The sequence below is a fragment of the Chiloscyllium plagiosum genome, unplaced genomic scaffold (assembly GCF_037043375.1).
Source record: "Chiloscyllium plagiosum isolate Xiang-an unplaced genomic scaffold, Cpla_swu_hap1 HiC_scaffold_1, whole genome shotgun sequence".
NCBI classification, from domain to species: domain Eukaryota; kingdom Metazoa; phylum Chordata; class Chondrichthyes; order Orectolobiformes; family Hemiscylliidae; genus Chiloscyllium; species Chiloscyllium plagiosum.
The window spans coordinates 78,186,586-78,202,739 of record NW_028270139.1 but is presented as its reverse complement, the minus strand read 5'-3'; the positions used below and the strand labels follow the sequence as shown (position 1 = coordinate 78,202,739).

Sequence of the window (16,154 nt, the reverse complement as noted above, 5' to 3'; positions counted from 1 at the left end):
ACTTTTTTCTGCCCTTGTAAAACCACCCTCCTTCTGTGATCTGCTCTGGATAGCTGTCCCAGTGCACAACCTCAGCTGCTGTGACACCAGCCTATTCCTTATCGTGGAGGCTGGGACAAAAGCAAGAGGAACTTCCATTCGGAGCTTCCTGAGTTTCTCACGTAATCAATTTCTTCTCAGCTCATTGTATTTGCATGCATGGGTATCTTATAGGCAGTACATTATGAAGCTCACTGGGGCATTCCAAGCTCCAACAGCCAAAGCAATCTAACAGCCCATCCCTCTCTGCAACTCTGAAGCATCATTCAACCTCTGCTCATTACCCCCTCTCACTCCTGGAGATGTCTGTCACCAAGTAAAACACAGCACTACACTGGAATACTTAGAGATTTTCCTGAAGGCTCTGCAAGAGAGAAAGCAATAGGAGACCATCCAGAGTGATGAGGGAGCCTGGACAGAGCTGGGTGCAGAGGCCAGCTCTCCTGTGCAACTCAAAAGAACCTCACTCCAGTGCCGCAAAAGGATAGTTTGATTTTATTGGATTGATCTATTGTCACGTGTACCTAAGTACTGTGAAAAACTTTGTCTATGAGCAGTACAGGCAGATCATAGTAAGCAAGGACACACAGATCATAGAGTGATGAAAAAAACTTATACGGAGGCATACAGATTAGGTCACACAGGGCGTGTGCTGGAAGAGGTAAGCGTTAGCAAGTTCTGCATTATTTGAAGTTAGAGAGTCCATTCATCAGTCTAATAATGACCGGGAAGAAGCTGTTCCTGAACCTGCTGGTGTGTGTGTTCCAGCTTCTGTCTGATGGAAGAGGTTGTAGGAGAGCATTTGCAGGGTGCGATGGGTCATTGATGATGTTGGCAGCATTTCTGAGCAACGATCCGTGCAAATAGAGTCCAAGGATGAATGATCTGCTGTCTTCTGCCCAGACATATATACCGCTGTCTACTCAATGCTTCATGATCCTATGAGTGGGATTCAGGATTGCAAATATTATCTAAGCAACCTGTTCAAAGGTGTTGTTACACATCTCTGGAGTAAAAGTGATTTGTAAATGGGTCTGCTGGTCCAGAGGTGGGGAATCTACCACTGAACCACAACAGTCCCTCAGAGTGTATGCTTTGCAACTGTGGAGAACTGTCACACAAAAGGTTGGGTGCCAGGCACCTCCAGCAGATTCCTGATGTGCAGACATCAATGTGGCATGGCCTAGTGCTACCTCTTACACTTCTGGCAGCATTCACAATGAAAACATAAGAAGAACTACTACAGCTAGCAGCGTATATAGTGTTAACCTTTCTTCATAAGTAGGAGTACATGTACATCTAATAGCTCACCGTGTTTGCGTGGGCCAAACACAAAAACAAAAGATGGCATTTTGAGTGAATCTGTTTTGAATTGAGCCTGACTTGCTTGCCCAGCTCAGGTTTTCTGGGATCAACTAGTGTGGCTGCCTCACTTGAACAGGTCCGCTGTCTCAGTCAGACTTCAATATTAACACTGTTAGTGTTTATGCAAAGAAGTGTCTTGGTTGTGCAGGAGCTAAGTAACATCACATCAATAGGTACATGTCTCAGACATGTAGTTGGTTTTGAACACACGTTCCCCATTTATGACAAACAAGAATCCCCCATAATAATATAACCAGAGAATTGAGGGTTTAATGCATATTCATGACATGCTAATTAATGCAAAACATGTTCCTGACTGAACACTGGGAAAGCCAACCTGCCTGAACATAAAAGCGAAGTTTTAAACCACTGTCAGAAAACTGAATTTTTTCCTTCCCACCCAGTTAAGTTCCCCTGTCTTGCTAAAAGCTCCGGTATGGCTGAAACATTGTACCCCTTGTATCTCACTCCCTCAGATTCTCTATTAGTGGTCACTCCCTTAGGGAGTGTAATCTCCACTGTCTGGAACCCTTGCCCCCAAAACATTTAGTTAGTTATCTTCATCTCAGTCTTCAAAAGCATCCTTCAAATTCTTCTCTTTGATTATGTTTTAACACCTCCCATCCCACTTTTTCCCTGTGTTTCACTGCTTGGTGTCTGCTTTTTGTCCATTGCCTCCCAGAAACCTCTTGTAGTTTTGAAAGAGCCTTTAAGATTATAGACCAACCTTGCAGTTTGAGATTTCCATGATCCCTTATTTACTTTTGATTGTCAGTCTTTCTGTGAATTGATAGCAAAGGAGAGCACATAAGTGTAACTGTGATAAATAAGCCACACAATATACAGCACCATGACATTACAGCATGCAAAAAAAATAGGGGAATCTCCATGATGATATCAGCAACAGAGGGAAGGGGCAGTGAGATTGAGATTCAAATAACAGAGTGCAGTGCTTTTACTAGGCACCACTTGGTGAACAGAAAGTGCTAAATTATTTTAGCCATTTATCTAACAAAATCTGATGGTTTTAGTTTTATTTATTCTTTAGTTGTGTGAGATAAAGCTACATGGCATCCACAATTCACAAGTTGTCGTCGTTCTATTGGACATACTCATTGGCACACAAATTAATATAGACCCATTTTGAGGTCTCTAATGGTCAGAATGTTTTCAATGCATGGCAAGGGTCATGTTTGTCCTACAATGGGCCTCAAACTCAAATAATTGTTGGAAACAGCAGCAAAATGTCAGGCTTGTCAGTTTCCAAGGGACCCGTTTGGAAATATGCAACATTGGAAGAAAGATTGAACATAGAACATAGAACAATACTGCACAGAACAAGCTCTTCGGCCCTCAATGTTGTGCCAACCTGTGAACTAATCTAAGCCCATCCTCCTACACTATCCCAACATCATCCATGTGCTTATCCAAGGATTGTTTAAATCTCCCTAATGTGGCTGAGTTAACTACATTGGCAGGTAGGGCATTCCACGCCCTTACCACTCTCTGAGTAAAAAACCTACCTCTGACATCTGTCTTAAATCTATCACCCCTCAATTTGTAGTTATGCCCCCTCGTACAAGCTGACATCATCATCCTAGGAAAAAGACTTTCACTGCCTACCCTATCTAATCCTCTGATCATCTTGTATGTCTCTATCAAATCCCTTCTTAGCCTTCTTCTCTTCAAGAGAACAGACCCAAGTCTCTCAGCCTTCCCTCCAGACCAGGCAACATCCTGGTAAACCTCCTCTGCACCTTTTCCAATGCTTCCACATCCTTCCTGTAATGGGGCGACCAGAACAATATTCTTAATGCGACCACACCAGCGTTTTGTATAGTTGCAGCATGACATTACAGCTGCAGAACTTAATCCCTTTACCAATAAAACTGAACACACTGTATGCCTTCTTAACAGCATTATCAACCTGGGTGGCAACTTTCGGGGCAACTATGTACTTGGGCTCCAAGATTCTTCTGCACATCCACACTCTCAAGAATCTTTCTATTGACCCAGTATTCTGCCTTCCTGTTATTCCTCCCAAAGTGAATCACCTCACATTTATCTGCATTGAACTCCATTTGCCATTTCTCAGCCCAATTCTGCAGTTTATCCAAGTCCCTCTGCAACCTACAACATTCTTCCATACTGTCCACTACTCCACCAACTTTAGTGTCATCTGCAAACTTACTAACCCATCCATCTATTCCTGTGTCTAAGTCATTTATTAAAATAACAAACAACAGTGGTCCCAAAACAGATCCTTGTACTACTCCACTAGTAAAGCGCAGCAGGTCAGGCAGCATCCAAGGAGCAGGAGAATCGACGCTTCGGGCATGAGCCCTTCTTCAGGAATCGAAACGTCGATTCTCCTGCTCCTTGGATGCTGCCTGACCTGCTGCTCTTTTCCAGCAACACATTTTCAGCTCTGATCTCCAGCATCTGCAGTCCTCACTTTCTCCTACTCCACTAGTAACCGGACTCCAGGCTGAATATTTTCCATCAACCACCACTCGCTGCCTTCTTACAGAAAGATAGTTTTAATCCAAACTGCTAAGTCACCCTCAATTTCATGCCTCTGCCTTTTCTCCAACAGCCTACCATATGGAACCTTATCAAAGGCTTTACTGAAGTTGCCTCGATTGCCCTTGATATAGCATCTTTTGCAACCTTAGGGCATCAAAAAGCATTTAATGAAGTGCCTTTTGAAGTGTAATCACTGTTATAATGTAGAAAATGCAGCAGTTTTCAGGCAATGTAAAGTTATTTAATCCACTTAGAATAAAGTATAAAAGTTCCTATATATTGATCTTCAAGAGGACTGAGCGTGAAGATCAGGAGATTGGCATAATATTGACATAAACAGCAAATTCAAGACTCCTATGTTTTCTGTGAGAAATGAAAACTTTAATGTCAGGTTGTCAATTCAATGCTGCCTAGCCCTAGTGAGAAAACTGAGTTTGGGGTACTCAGAGTACAAATGTTTGATTCAAATTTATTTCCAGACGTGCACTTTCAAATTGAATATAATCTTTGTATGGTGTTAAAGTGTATTGTCAGTAAGCTGCAACATAAGAACATAAGAAGTAAGAGCAATTCAGTCCCCCATGACTGCTTCACCATTTGATATGATCATGGCTGATCTCATCTCATCCTGAACTCCACTTTTCTGCCCACTCTCCTTTCAACCCATCACTAATTAAAAATATGTCTTTCTCCTTCTTAAATTTACTCAACATCCCAGTATCTACTACTCCGTGCGGTAGTCCACAGATTCACAACCTTTTCAGGGAAGTAATTTCTCCTCATCTTTGTATCAAATATTAAAACTGTGCCCTCTCATTCTAGGTTGACCCAGATGAGGAAACATCCTTTCTATCAACTTTGTCAAGCCCCTTTACATATCTTATACATCTCAATTAGATCTCATCTCATTCATCTAAAATCGAGAGAGTATATACTTAAACTGTTTAATCTCTCTTCATAAGACAAACCCTTCATCTCTGGAATCAATCAAGTGACTGCCTCCAATATAATTACATTCCTCACCAATTAAGTGGACTTATCAGATGATAATTACTTAATGAACAAATCAGGTAGTTTTAGATTTTAGGATGCTTTAGTCCAATTCATTCAGATTAAATGTCATATGAATGAAGTATAAAAGTAATAATGTATTGCTACAATTGTACATGGCATTAATGGGATCAGATCTAGGGTATTATCAACAGTCTTGTTCTCTCATATGATTAGAGTTCAGAGAAGGTTCACTTGACTCGGATGAAAGGGATGGCTTGTGAGGAAAAGTTGAGCAGGGTGCATCTGTCTCCACTGGAGTCTAGATGAATGAAAATCTCCTTAAAATATACAAGATTGGGAGAGGAACTGACAGGGTGGGTGCTGAGGGGATGTCTTCCCTTCTTGGAGTCACACTTCCCATTCAAGAAAATGAGGAATTATTTTCTCTTTCAGTAAATCTCTATCAGTCTCATTCTCATGGAGGAATAATCATCTGATATTTTTAAAGCTGTTAAATTCTGGATCATCAAAGGCGGCTATTGGGATTGGCTTAAATGTACAGTTGAGGCCATATGAGATCAGTCATTAGCTTATCAATAACAGAACAGGTTTGTGGGACTAAATGGCCCATTCCTGCATCTGACTAGCGCATTTGTATTTCAGAACTATACCACAAATTATGAAGCCTGATTGTAACCAATAAAAATTATACCATTTAATCAAATATAATTTGCAAAATGTTAATACTTTTACATTGAGATGTTACAAAAGCTGCGCTACTGATGAGAACCATTTACTCATGTGATGCTGCAGACACAAGACTGTGCTTGATGGTCATATAATTATTGTACTTACAGTTTATGTACTTTATATCCCAAAGTGCTGTCCTTGCATATTATTTCTTCCAAGGTTTTTGACATAACCTGGGATATACTTAAATAAACTTTTGTGGATTATTAATCAAGTAGCACTGTGCTGAGAGCACCATCTCAAGTGGATAAACATTGCTAAGAGAATAAAATAAAGAAGGCTTTTATGGATCATTTTTCAGTGAGAATCGTGGTAACACTCTCTTCCATACTTGTGCCTACTAATCCCTCTGCACTGAGCCAGATGTGATTACTTTTCACTCACAAACATCATCCTGCCTTTTCTCTTTCCAGAGGCTGATGGACTGAATGTTTCTATTCATTACCAATGTTCTTGGCTCCTTCTAAAGAAAACAGATGACAAAAGTAGATCTCCTATGGTGTTTGTTATGGAAACTGGTTTAATGAACACAGCATCTGATGTTCACCATTGTGCTTTGCCTCAACAAATTGACATTGCTGTGTACAAATTGGCTGCTGTGTTTGTCGACATAGCAATAGAAATTGTGGGTGTAATCTTACCGACCTTGGCAACATTCTTCCATTACAGGAAGTGATGGTGTAGTGGTGATTTCATTGGGCTTGTTATTTGCAACCCTAGGCTAATGTTCTGGGCAAAGTGGATTCAAATCCTGCCATAGGAGAGGTGAAATTTGAATTTAATGAGATTTTGGAATTAAAATCTTGCCTAATGGCAACCATGTTGATTGTTGTAAAAATCCATTTGGTTCACAGATATCTTCTAGGGAGGGAAATCCGCCAACCTTACCTGGCCTACATGTGACTTCAGACCTACAGTAATGTGGTTGACACTTAACTACGCTCCGAGCACTTTGGGATGAGCAATAAATGCTGCTCTAGTCAATGACGCCTACATCCCATGAACATTTATATAAAATAAATCAAATGTAGGTCTTGCCCACCTTACAGTCAGCCTGAAAATGGTGAAATAAAGAAGATACCTTGGGCTCTGCCCAATTAACCATGGCAGGTGGGTTCCTGAGGCTGGAGGCATGAAAGACTTCAAAAAAAAATTCATCCATTGTTAAATAGACAATAGGTGCAGGAGTAGGCCATTCTGCCCTTCGAGCCTGCACCACCGTTCAATATGATCATGGCTGATCATTCCTAATCAGTATCCTGTTCCTGCCTTATCTCCATAACCCTTGATTTCACTATCCTTGAGAGCTCTATCCAACTCTTTCTTAAATGAATCCAGAGACTGGACCTCCACTGCCCTCTGGGGCAGAGCATTCCACACAGCCACCACTCTCTGGGTGAAGAAGTTTCTCCTCATCTCTGTCCTAAATGGTCTACCCCGTATTTTTAAGCTGTGTCCTCTGGTTCGGCACTCACCCATCAGCGGAAACATGTTTCCTGCTGCCAGAGTGTCCAATCCTTTAATAATCTTATATGTCTCAATCAGATCCCCTCTTAGTCTTCTAAACTCAAGGGTATACAAGCCCAGTCGCTCCAGTCTTTCAGCGTAAGATAGTCCCACCATTCCAGGAATTGACCTCGTGAACTTACGCTGCATTCCCTCAATAGCCAGAATGTCTTTCCTCAAATTTGGAGACCAGAACTGCACACAATATTCCAACTGTGGTCTCACCAGGGCCCTGTACAGCTGCAGAAGAGCCTCTTTGCATCTATACTCAATCCCTCTTGTTATGAAGGCCAGCATGCTATTAGCTTTCTTCACTACCTGCTGTACCTGCATGCTTACCTTCATTGACTGGTGTACAACAAGACCCAGATCTCTTTGTACTGCCCCTTTACCTAAATTGATTCCATTTAGGTAGTAATCTGCCTTCCTGTTCTTGCCACCAAAGTGGATAACCATGCATTTATCCACATTAAACTGCATCTGCCATGCATCTGACCACTCACCTAACCTGTCCAGGTCACCCTGTAATCTCTTAACATCCTCCTCACATTTCACCCGGCCACCCAGCTTAGTATCATCTGCAAATTTGCTAATGTTATTACTAATACCATCTTCTAATACCCTAAATACTCTGGTACATTGTGAATGGTGTTCATGTTGACCCCGAAAGACAAGGGACAACAGTTATTTTATTTTGCCAGCCTTCATAAGGCCATTAGGAGTAAGTGGGGACTGCAGATCAGAGTTGAGAGTGTGGTGCTCGAAAAGCACAGCAGGTCAGGCAGCGTGCGAGGAGCAGGAGAATCGACATTTCAGGCAAGAGTCCATCATCAGGAAGGGCCATTAATTGTTCTGTGCCATTGGGCAACTCGTAACCCTCAGGTGTTACCTCCTGCCACTTGGTGAAACACCTTCTTCAGACTTTTCTTACCACCACCCAGCACACTTCCCCTTGTTTGCTGTATTTTCTGGGGTCTGTTGAATAACGTCGTTAAACTTATTTTCTACACCTTCTTCTACCATCATGCTCTTTCCTCTAGTGTCTCTGCTATCTTTACAGGGCAAGGCGATAACCTTTGAAATGCATGGTTGATATTGAATTTTAGGAAATAGCAGCACAATCAATATCCCACGATAAACAAGACTAAAGACCAAATTATTTTGTGATGTTAATTGAGGGAAACCTCCAAGGAGATGGGGTCTACAGTATTTGATGCTCCCCATCAAATAGATGCTTTGTATCCCTTCTCTTTATCTGATCAAACTGACTCAGTCTAAAGCTAAAAATCACACAATACTTGGTTATAGTCCAACAGGTTAATTGGAAGCACTAGCTTTCGGAGCGCTGCTCCTTCATCAGATGATGGTGAAGGAGCGTTGCTCCGAAAGCTAGAGCTTCCAATTAAACCTGTTGGACTATAACCTGGTGTTGTGTGATTTTTAACTTTGTACACCCCAGTCCAACACTCGCACCTCCAGATCATGACTCGGTCTAATTTAGCACCTCATCTGAAAGATGGAACCCCTCACAGTGTGGCAGTCCCTCAGTACAGGGGTGAAAATGAGTAATGAGCATAGTCATCAGGTAAAGCAAGCATCAAAGCGAAATTGTCAAGGGCAATTAGGAATGGGTAATAAATGTTGGCCTTGCCAGTAATGCCCCATCCCATGAAAGAATGAGCAGAGGTTAAAGATATTTTGCTGAAGTCAGCAAAATAAACTAGTCCTCAGAGTACAGAGATGTGATAAACGATGTTGAATGTGGCATTTTATATAGACGATTATAATATTTGCCGTTGTTGGTGTGATAATATCAATACGACTCAGTAACTAAACTGAGTGGTGCTGACTGGGGCTGCATTGTGTGTTTGTGTGGGGGGCTGGGAGAGAGCGGGTGGGGGTAACAGTGTTGGGGGAGTGGAGGTGATGGCGGCACTGGAGAGGAGTGGCTATTCTGCTGAGATTGAGTGCTGCGTTCGCTGCTGCTCAGAAGCGATGTGAGAGCTTCGGAGAATCGGTGCAAACGTAGTGAGATTTACATAGAGATTTATTTAACCAGTGCTGCAAGCAGGGGGAGGGCGGGGAGGTCACTGACACTCCGCAATACACACAGTGCCGGACTCTGGAAATATGGATCTGCATCATTTTGTGATGATTGGAAACGTTTGTGACGGACTCTAAAAAATAAGAAACGTTAAACTTTTCAAGGACTTTCCACACCCAATTTTCTTTCCTGTGATCGGTTATTGAGAGAAGTCAAGCGAGTTGAAGCCGCCCTAACTGTACATTGATGTGAAAAGTGGAAACGATGATTTTAACACGTAAGCATGCAATTATTCCCTTTTTTGTTTGTTGTCCTCCACTGTTTAATGAAATGTAGATGGCGAAGTGACAGAGAAATTGCAGTGAGCTAAATCTTCATTGTTACCCTGGGATCGCACGGCAGATGATCTTTACTGCACTAGTTTGAAAATGTGGTTGGGGCGGTTGAGAAAATTGCGGGGGAGTATAATGAAAACGTTAATTGTCAATTTTCCGTCGATTTCTTAAAAGGGATCCTCCAGCGTTACATTTTCACAGCGATTCCTGGTCACTTCAAGTCCCCCAAGGGCAATGGAGGAACGATACGGACGGGATTGAGTGTGACTTATTTAAAATGTTTGTTTGCGATCAGGCGTGAGTGTGTGATTTTTTTCGGTTCTGTGCCTTTGCTCAGGTTATTGATGAGATTGAGTTGGGGGGAGAGCTCAGATGGGTGTTTGGAACTGAGTCCTCAGGGTGAAAGATGTCAAGATAAGAGGGAGCCAGAATTGCACGTCCCCCTCGTCCCCAGCAGGGAGAGAGGGAGTGTGTGAGAGAGAGAGAGCGCCTCTCCCACCAGGCTCCCGAGCTGATTTCTGCGTCTGGCTTCTCTCTCCTCTGGGGCTGGCGTTCACTCTCCCGGGGAGGGGCGGTGGGGTGGAATTTAATCCTTAGTTTCGGCTTTTAGCGAAGTGATTTTGTTTTTTTTTTAAAGTGCATTTGTAGTTTTAGCTAACGCGCAACAATCTTAATTCCAATTTTGCAAAATAACGGAATGATACTTTTTTAGAGGTTTGTTTTTAAAAATATAAATTGCAAAGCCTGTGATCCCCGCGGATAAAGGTTTGGGTATTGTGGTACTTTCGGAGCTGATTTGCTTGAAGGGGAATACGGCTTCAAGGTTTTTCCTGGTGTTCCGGTGTGTTTGCCAAATGATGTTATGCAGGAGGAGGGGAGGGAGATAGGAGGAGGAAGAGGAGTGGGACAAGGGGAGGAGTGGGATAGGAGGACGAGGGGATAGGAGAAGGAAGAGAAAGGGGATAGAAGGTGGGGGAGAGAGATAGGAAGAGGGGGTATAGGAGGAGGAGGGGGATAGGAGAAGGGGGAATGAGAGGAAGAGGGGGATAGAAGAAGAGGGAATGGGCGGGAGAGGGGGATGGAAAAGTGGGAATGGGAGGAAGAGGGGGATAGGAGAAAGGGGAAAATGGGAGGGGGATAGGAGAAGGGCGAATGGGAGGAGGAGGGGAGGGGGATAGGAGAAGGGGGCATGGGAGGAGGGGGAAGAGAGATAGGAGGAGGATGGGGATGGGGATGGGGGATTGGAGAAAGAGAAGGGGGATATGAGGAGGAGGGGATAGGAGGTGAAGGGAAATCGGAGAAGGAGGGGGATAGGAGGAGGAGGAGATGAGGGGCCGGCAGGAGCTAGGACCCCGCGGAACCATCCTGGTGGCCGGCAGTGTCCCAAGTCGGTGGCGGTCCCTTTGATCCCAGTGGGTTCAGCTTCCCGGTTACCCCGGACAGAGCGAGGGCCAGAGCGGTGTAAATCAGAACACAGAGGCCGCTTGCTGCATTGTCCCTCCCAGTCACCCAGGTACTGGTGGCGGAGAGGGGGCTCCACCTGGGGGCTGCCCAGTCTCTCAGCGTGGCCACCTGGGATCAACATCTTCAGAGCAAACTCCGTGGCCTATCCTTCACCTTGCCAAAGAAGGCATGGCTGCATTCAGATCGCGGTTTTCGGCATGTGCCCCCTCCTCCCCCTCCCAACTAGGCCTGAGGAACAAGGTCTGATTCAGCTTCATTGCCCCATTCACACCACCCCTTCTGGGTTCGGCACGGGAGGATATTCTGTCCCGTACAGAAACAGAAATCGCCGGAGTAACCCAGCAGGTCTGGCAACATCTGTGAGGAGAAAGAAGAGTTAACGTTTCGACTCCAGTCACTCTTCTTCAGAACTGAACAGAAGAACTGTGGAATTTGAATTCAATAAAAATCTGTGATTAAGAGTCTGACTGTGAAACAGTTGTGGATTGTCAGGGGGAAAAATCCCATCTGGTTCCTTTAGGATGGGAGATCTGTCATCCTTATTCATCTGGCCTATGTGTGACTCCAGACCTACAGCAATATAGGACTCTCAGCTGTCCTCTGAGCAATTAGGGATGGAACATGAATACAGCACTGGCCAGCAGCATCCATGTTCCATTAATTAATCCAAAAACGCTCAACTTATCCCCACTAGGAGCACACCAGATTCCACCCCCAACTTCCTGGCAACTTTTCTGTTCTCAGCCAAAATGATGGTAGAGATATCATCATTCATCTTTGAATCCTGATTTCGGGAGAGGAGAGTTGTGCAGGGTGGTCTCATTCACTGCAAATTGCAGACAGACCCTATTTGTGTTAGGAGAAAATGACAATTAACTGCTTCTCTTCCCCTGTGGTTGAACAGCTGTCCCATTCATCCCCAGGCTGATCAACACTTGGTTCAGGTATTGGGTGCTGCCTGTTGCTGCGGAACTTTGCTTAGCAAAGCCCTAAAGGATTTCAGAAAGCAAATGTAACAAAATTGACAGGAAAAGGGCAAAGAAACAGAAATACCAGGAAATTGCACTGAGTAACAGTAATCTCTTCAAAAGATCTCTTGCAAAACAGATATTTTGAAAACTTGGTACACTTGTCACTTTTCTAGTGTTGCGAAAGCTCCCAATAGTTATTTTGCCATCAAAAAATTCACTGACAATCAGCAACAAGTAGGCAGCATATTTGCATGTATTTCAGAGTGCATGCACAGAATGTTAGTTTCATCCCACTCCACTGTGGTGGAAGCAAAGAGTATTATTGCCAATGTCCACACATGTAGTTATGAAGCACATAGCTAACAATGTATCCAATAGTGAGATATAAATAGTTTATTAAATCATTAACATGCCACTTGTAATTAAGTGGCAAGACAGCATCATTCACTTGTCATTAAAATTTTCATCAGAGTACAACATTACACCAGATCCACATGAAGTCCCTTCGATAAAATCAATCAACTCTTCCAAGCTTTTACTGAATATGTGTTCTCAACACAGATGATAGGTGGTAGAGCACCACCATTAAAAAATGTTGGGATGATCCACCTGCACATGAGAAGATGCACTCAGCACAATTATTGTTTCATATGTTTTAACCTTCAAAAAAAGTAATCATTTCATTTTTTTGAAGTATGGGGATGCAAATAGATCTGTCATTCATTAAAACACGTGACATTTTCCTTTCCCATTTTCTGTCAGAGTGACCTCAGTTGTTACTGACAAGATTGCAACATGCTTCCTTATACATTAAGCAAAACAGTTGATGATTTGCTGCAAAGGTACTTTAGGTCATTTGGCTATTTATGCAAATTTTCAGAGATATCTGGCACTTTAACAGTATTTCTGCATATTTGCATTTGTTGCTGCCCTAGTAAGTGATGTCATCCATAGATATAGTAAAGCTTTTACGCTCTCAAAGCAGTGCTATTGCCTTCATAAAATTGTTGACAATTTTGGCAAACTGCACAAGCTCATTCCTGAACATTTTCAGTGGTTCATTACGGAAATAAAAACAATCAGCCAATCAATCAACCCTTACCTGAATCATCAATGAGTATTGATACAAAACTTAAGTTCCCCAAATAAATCTCCACCACAGCAATAAAATATTGTAACTAATTATGTGGAACAAAAAGTAAGTTGCTAGATAAATGTGTGGATAAAAAATATTCACAGCTCATTAACCTGATGGATGATAACTCGTAATTTTGATTATGCTGAATCTCAGTTATGACCTTTTTGAAATCACCGATTGTGAATTGGTTCATGAGTAATATTAATTGGGAGTACTGTGTGCAGTTCTAATCACTCTGTTACAGGAAGGATATTATTAAATTGGACAGGGTTCAGAAAAGATTTACCAGGATGTTGATGGGAATGCAAGGTTTGAGGTATAAAAATAGACTGGAAAGGCTGGGAATTTTTTTCCCTGGAATGTAGGAGGTTGAGGGGTGACCTTATGGGGGTTTATAAAACCATGTAAGTTATAGATAAGTTGAATGACAAGGGTATTTTTTTCTTGGGTGGAGGAGTTAAAAACTAAGGCGCAGATTTTCAAGGGGAGAAAAATTTAAAAAAGACACGAGCAACTTTTTTGTGTGGAATGAACTGCCAGTGAAAGTGATGGATGCAGACACAGTTACAACGTTTAAAAGACATTTGGATAAGTTCATGAAGAGGAAAGGTTTGGAGGGATATGGGCCAAGCATAGGTGGGACTATGCCGCCTCAGGCGACTGACTGTGTGGAATTTGCACGTTCTCCCCGTGTCTGCGTGGGTTTCCTCCGGGTGCTCCGGTTTCCTCCCACCATCCAAAGATGTGCAGGGTCAGGTGAATTGGCCATACTAAGTTGCCCGTAGTGTTAGGTAAGGGGTAAATGTAGGGGAATGGGTGGGTTGCGCTTCGGCGGGTCGGTGTGGACTTGTTGGGCCGAAGGGCCTGTTTCCACACTGTAAGTAATCTAATCTAATCTAGTTTAGTTTAGGAACATGGTCGGCATGGACTGGCTGGACCAAAGGGCCTCTTTTCATGCTGTATGACTCAATGACTATATGACTTTACTGGTTAAAAATACGGCGGACCTATATTGACAACATCCTTAATAGAATCAGTGTAGGTTTGCATGCAACTTATCACATTACATTGTTTGCATCAGAATTTGTTTATTTTTAATCAAACAGCTGTATAATACTTATTATTTATGACTTGTATTGGTTATACTATAATATGTATAAAAGCCTAAAATTTGAAGACATTTCATTATCTGCCAATTATAGTCTGTTTATGCTCATTGCTTCGATGGCAGATGAAGGAGATTCCACTGTATTGGCTTATATCTCTGGAATAGGAAAGTTTTTTTTAATGGTGATAATGCTTTTGTAATGTATATAAGATTTTAACATTCTTAATGCAAATATGTAGAACAGTATTACTTTTCAGAATAGTGGTGACATTATATGTCAGTTGATGGGACAGTCTGAAAATAGTTTATGCACGCACCTTCAGTCAGAGTGGATGGATGTATTGGCTGTTCTCTTTATTTAGTGTCAGTACAGCGTCCTCAGATTAAAATAAGTGCAAAAATAAAGGGCAAGCAGGTTAGTCAGAAGCTGAGCATATAAATCTTGTCACCAAAACAAGAAAAGCCCCCACTTGCCTGCATGTATTCAGTGAGTCCATCTGGCCTGCAGGCATCATAGTGGAGATAATTAGCAATAGCTATCTCCATTATTTCTCTTAAGTTTGTGTTTCCAGTGTCTTCTTTCAGTATGTAGCAGATGGCTGTGGCCTCCTGTAGTCTCCTGACCTGCCTTCTTGGTAGAAGGAATTTTGAGATAGATTAAAGTCCTGCACATGCGCAAGATAGCTCAGCAGATGTGGTTTGATGTCAGCGCCTGATCACTTGTGTTTGTTCAGGATGCATCTGCTGGATTCTGCTTGCAGTTGAGGGTTTTTGTTTTCTACAGGATGGTCCAGCATTGTAAACAGGAGTCTCATGCTTTATTTTGCCTCTTAGCAACAGGAAGACAGCACAGGAAAGGAGGTAGAGCAAAGATCCTGAATGGCTCCAGACAATATTAAACACACCATGCAACATGCCAGACTCATCATGTCTATAAATAACATGGAGCCAAATAAATACTGTAACAATTGATGCAGTCATTGTTTTTCCCTTGTATAAATACATGTAATCAGTCTCACATTAGACTCAGATAGTTTACTGGACAGGGCAGGAACTCACCTTGTATTGTATTAAAGATTGCACCACACCTAATTTAGTTCTCCAGATTAAATATAGCAGAGGTACATAGACAGCAGCTCACTAACTGTTGTGGTGCTGATAACTTTACAGATGACAATTGTCACATTTTAAAACTCATTGTCACATGATTAACTCATGAACACATACTGCTTCAGTGCAATAAAATAGGACATAACGAGTCTTCGGTTTATTTCTTAGGATAATGCCTTTACCAATCAAAGTCATCCTGCCTGGTTTAAAATGTAAACAAAGCTTGGCAGCTAACTGTCATTTGTCATTAACTGATAAATTCTCATTGTAATGCCTCTACCAATCAAAGTTAACTTGCCAACCAATCAGCACTCTGCTCTCACATAATATAACCACGGTTTTTGCCCTCCCCTTCACTGTTTGATCACACAGCATTGCTTTTTTTGTGAAGGGCACTGCTTGTCACTGGCCACTCGGGTGTTTTCCTATCTTCCTGGTGGTGGAAATTGAATAAAGATTCATGCACTTTGTGTCTCTCACTGTGTCTCACACCTGCACACACACACACCATGGGTGCTGGGGGAAAAAGCAAGCACTACCGCAGTTAGGCTGTAGTGTGGGGGTTTAAAAAGAAAAAGAAAAAAATTAAATTAAATTTAAAAAAAACACGGTTTTCCTTTTACTTTGGTATTTCTTTCAAATCGTCCTGAAGAGAGCAAGTTGAAAGGCTTTGATGAAAGTTTTTTTTCAAGAATGCCCAGGTCTATACTTCCAAACTGTAACTCACCTATAACTTCACCTGACAAAGGATAAGTACTCCGAAAGCTTGTGATTTCAAGTAAACCTGTTGGATTATAACTTGGGT

The 16,154-nt window shown here is 42.3% G+C and overlaps 1 protein-coding gene across 4 annotated transcripts in view; it reads left to right on the top strand.

Moving 5' to 3' along the window:
* The window catches only part of dlc1 (DLC1 Rho GTPase activating protein), a 480,352-nt gene that overhangs the window by 420,160 nt on the left and 44,038 nt on the right, over positions 1-16,154 (top strand). Inside the window, exon 1 of one of the 4 annotated variants that reach the window (XM_043690328.2) lies at positions 9,183-9,500. The exons of the other annotated variants lie outside the window; for them this stretch is intronic. Within the exon in view, the coding sequence (XP_043546263.1) occupies positions 9,488-9,500 (13 nt within the window). The 5' untranslated portion in view covers positions 9,183-9,487. Of the gene's footprint in view, positions 1-9,182; positions 9,501-16,154 lie in introns of those variants that run through there. 4 annotated transcript variants of the gene reach the window in all.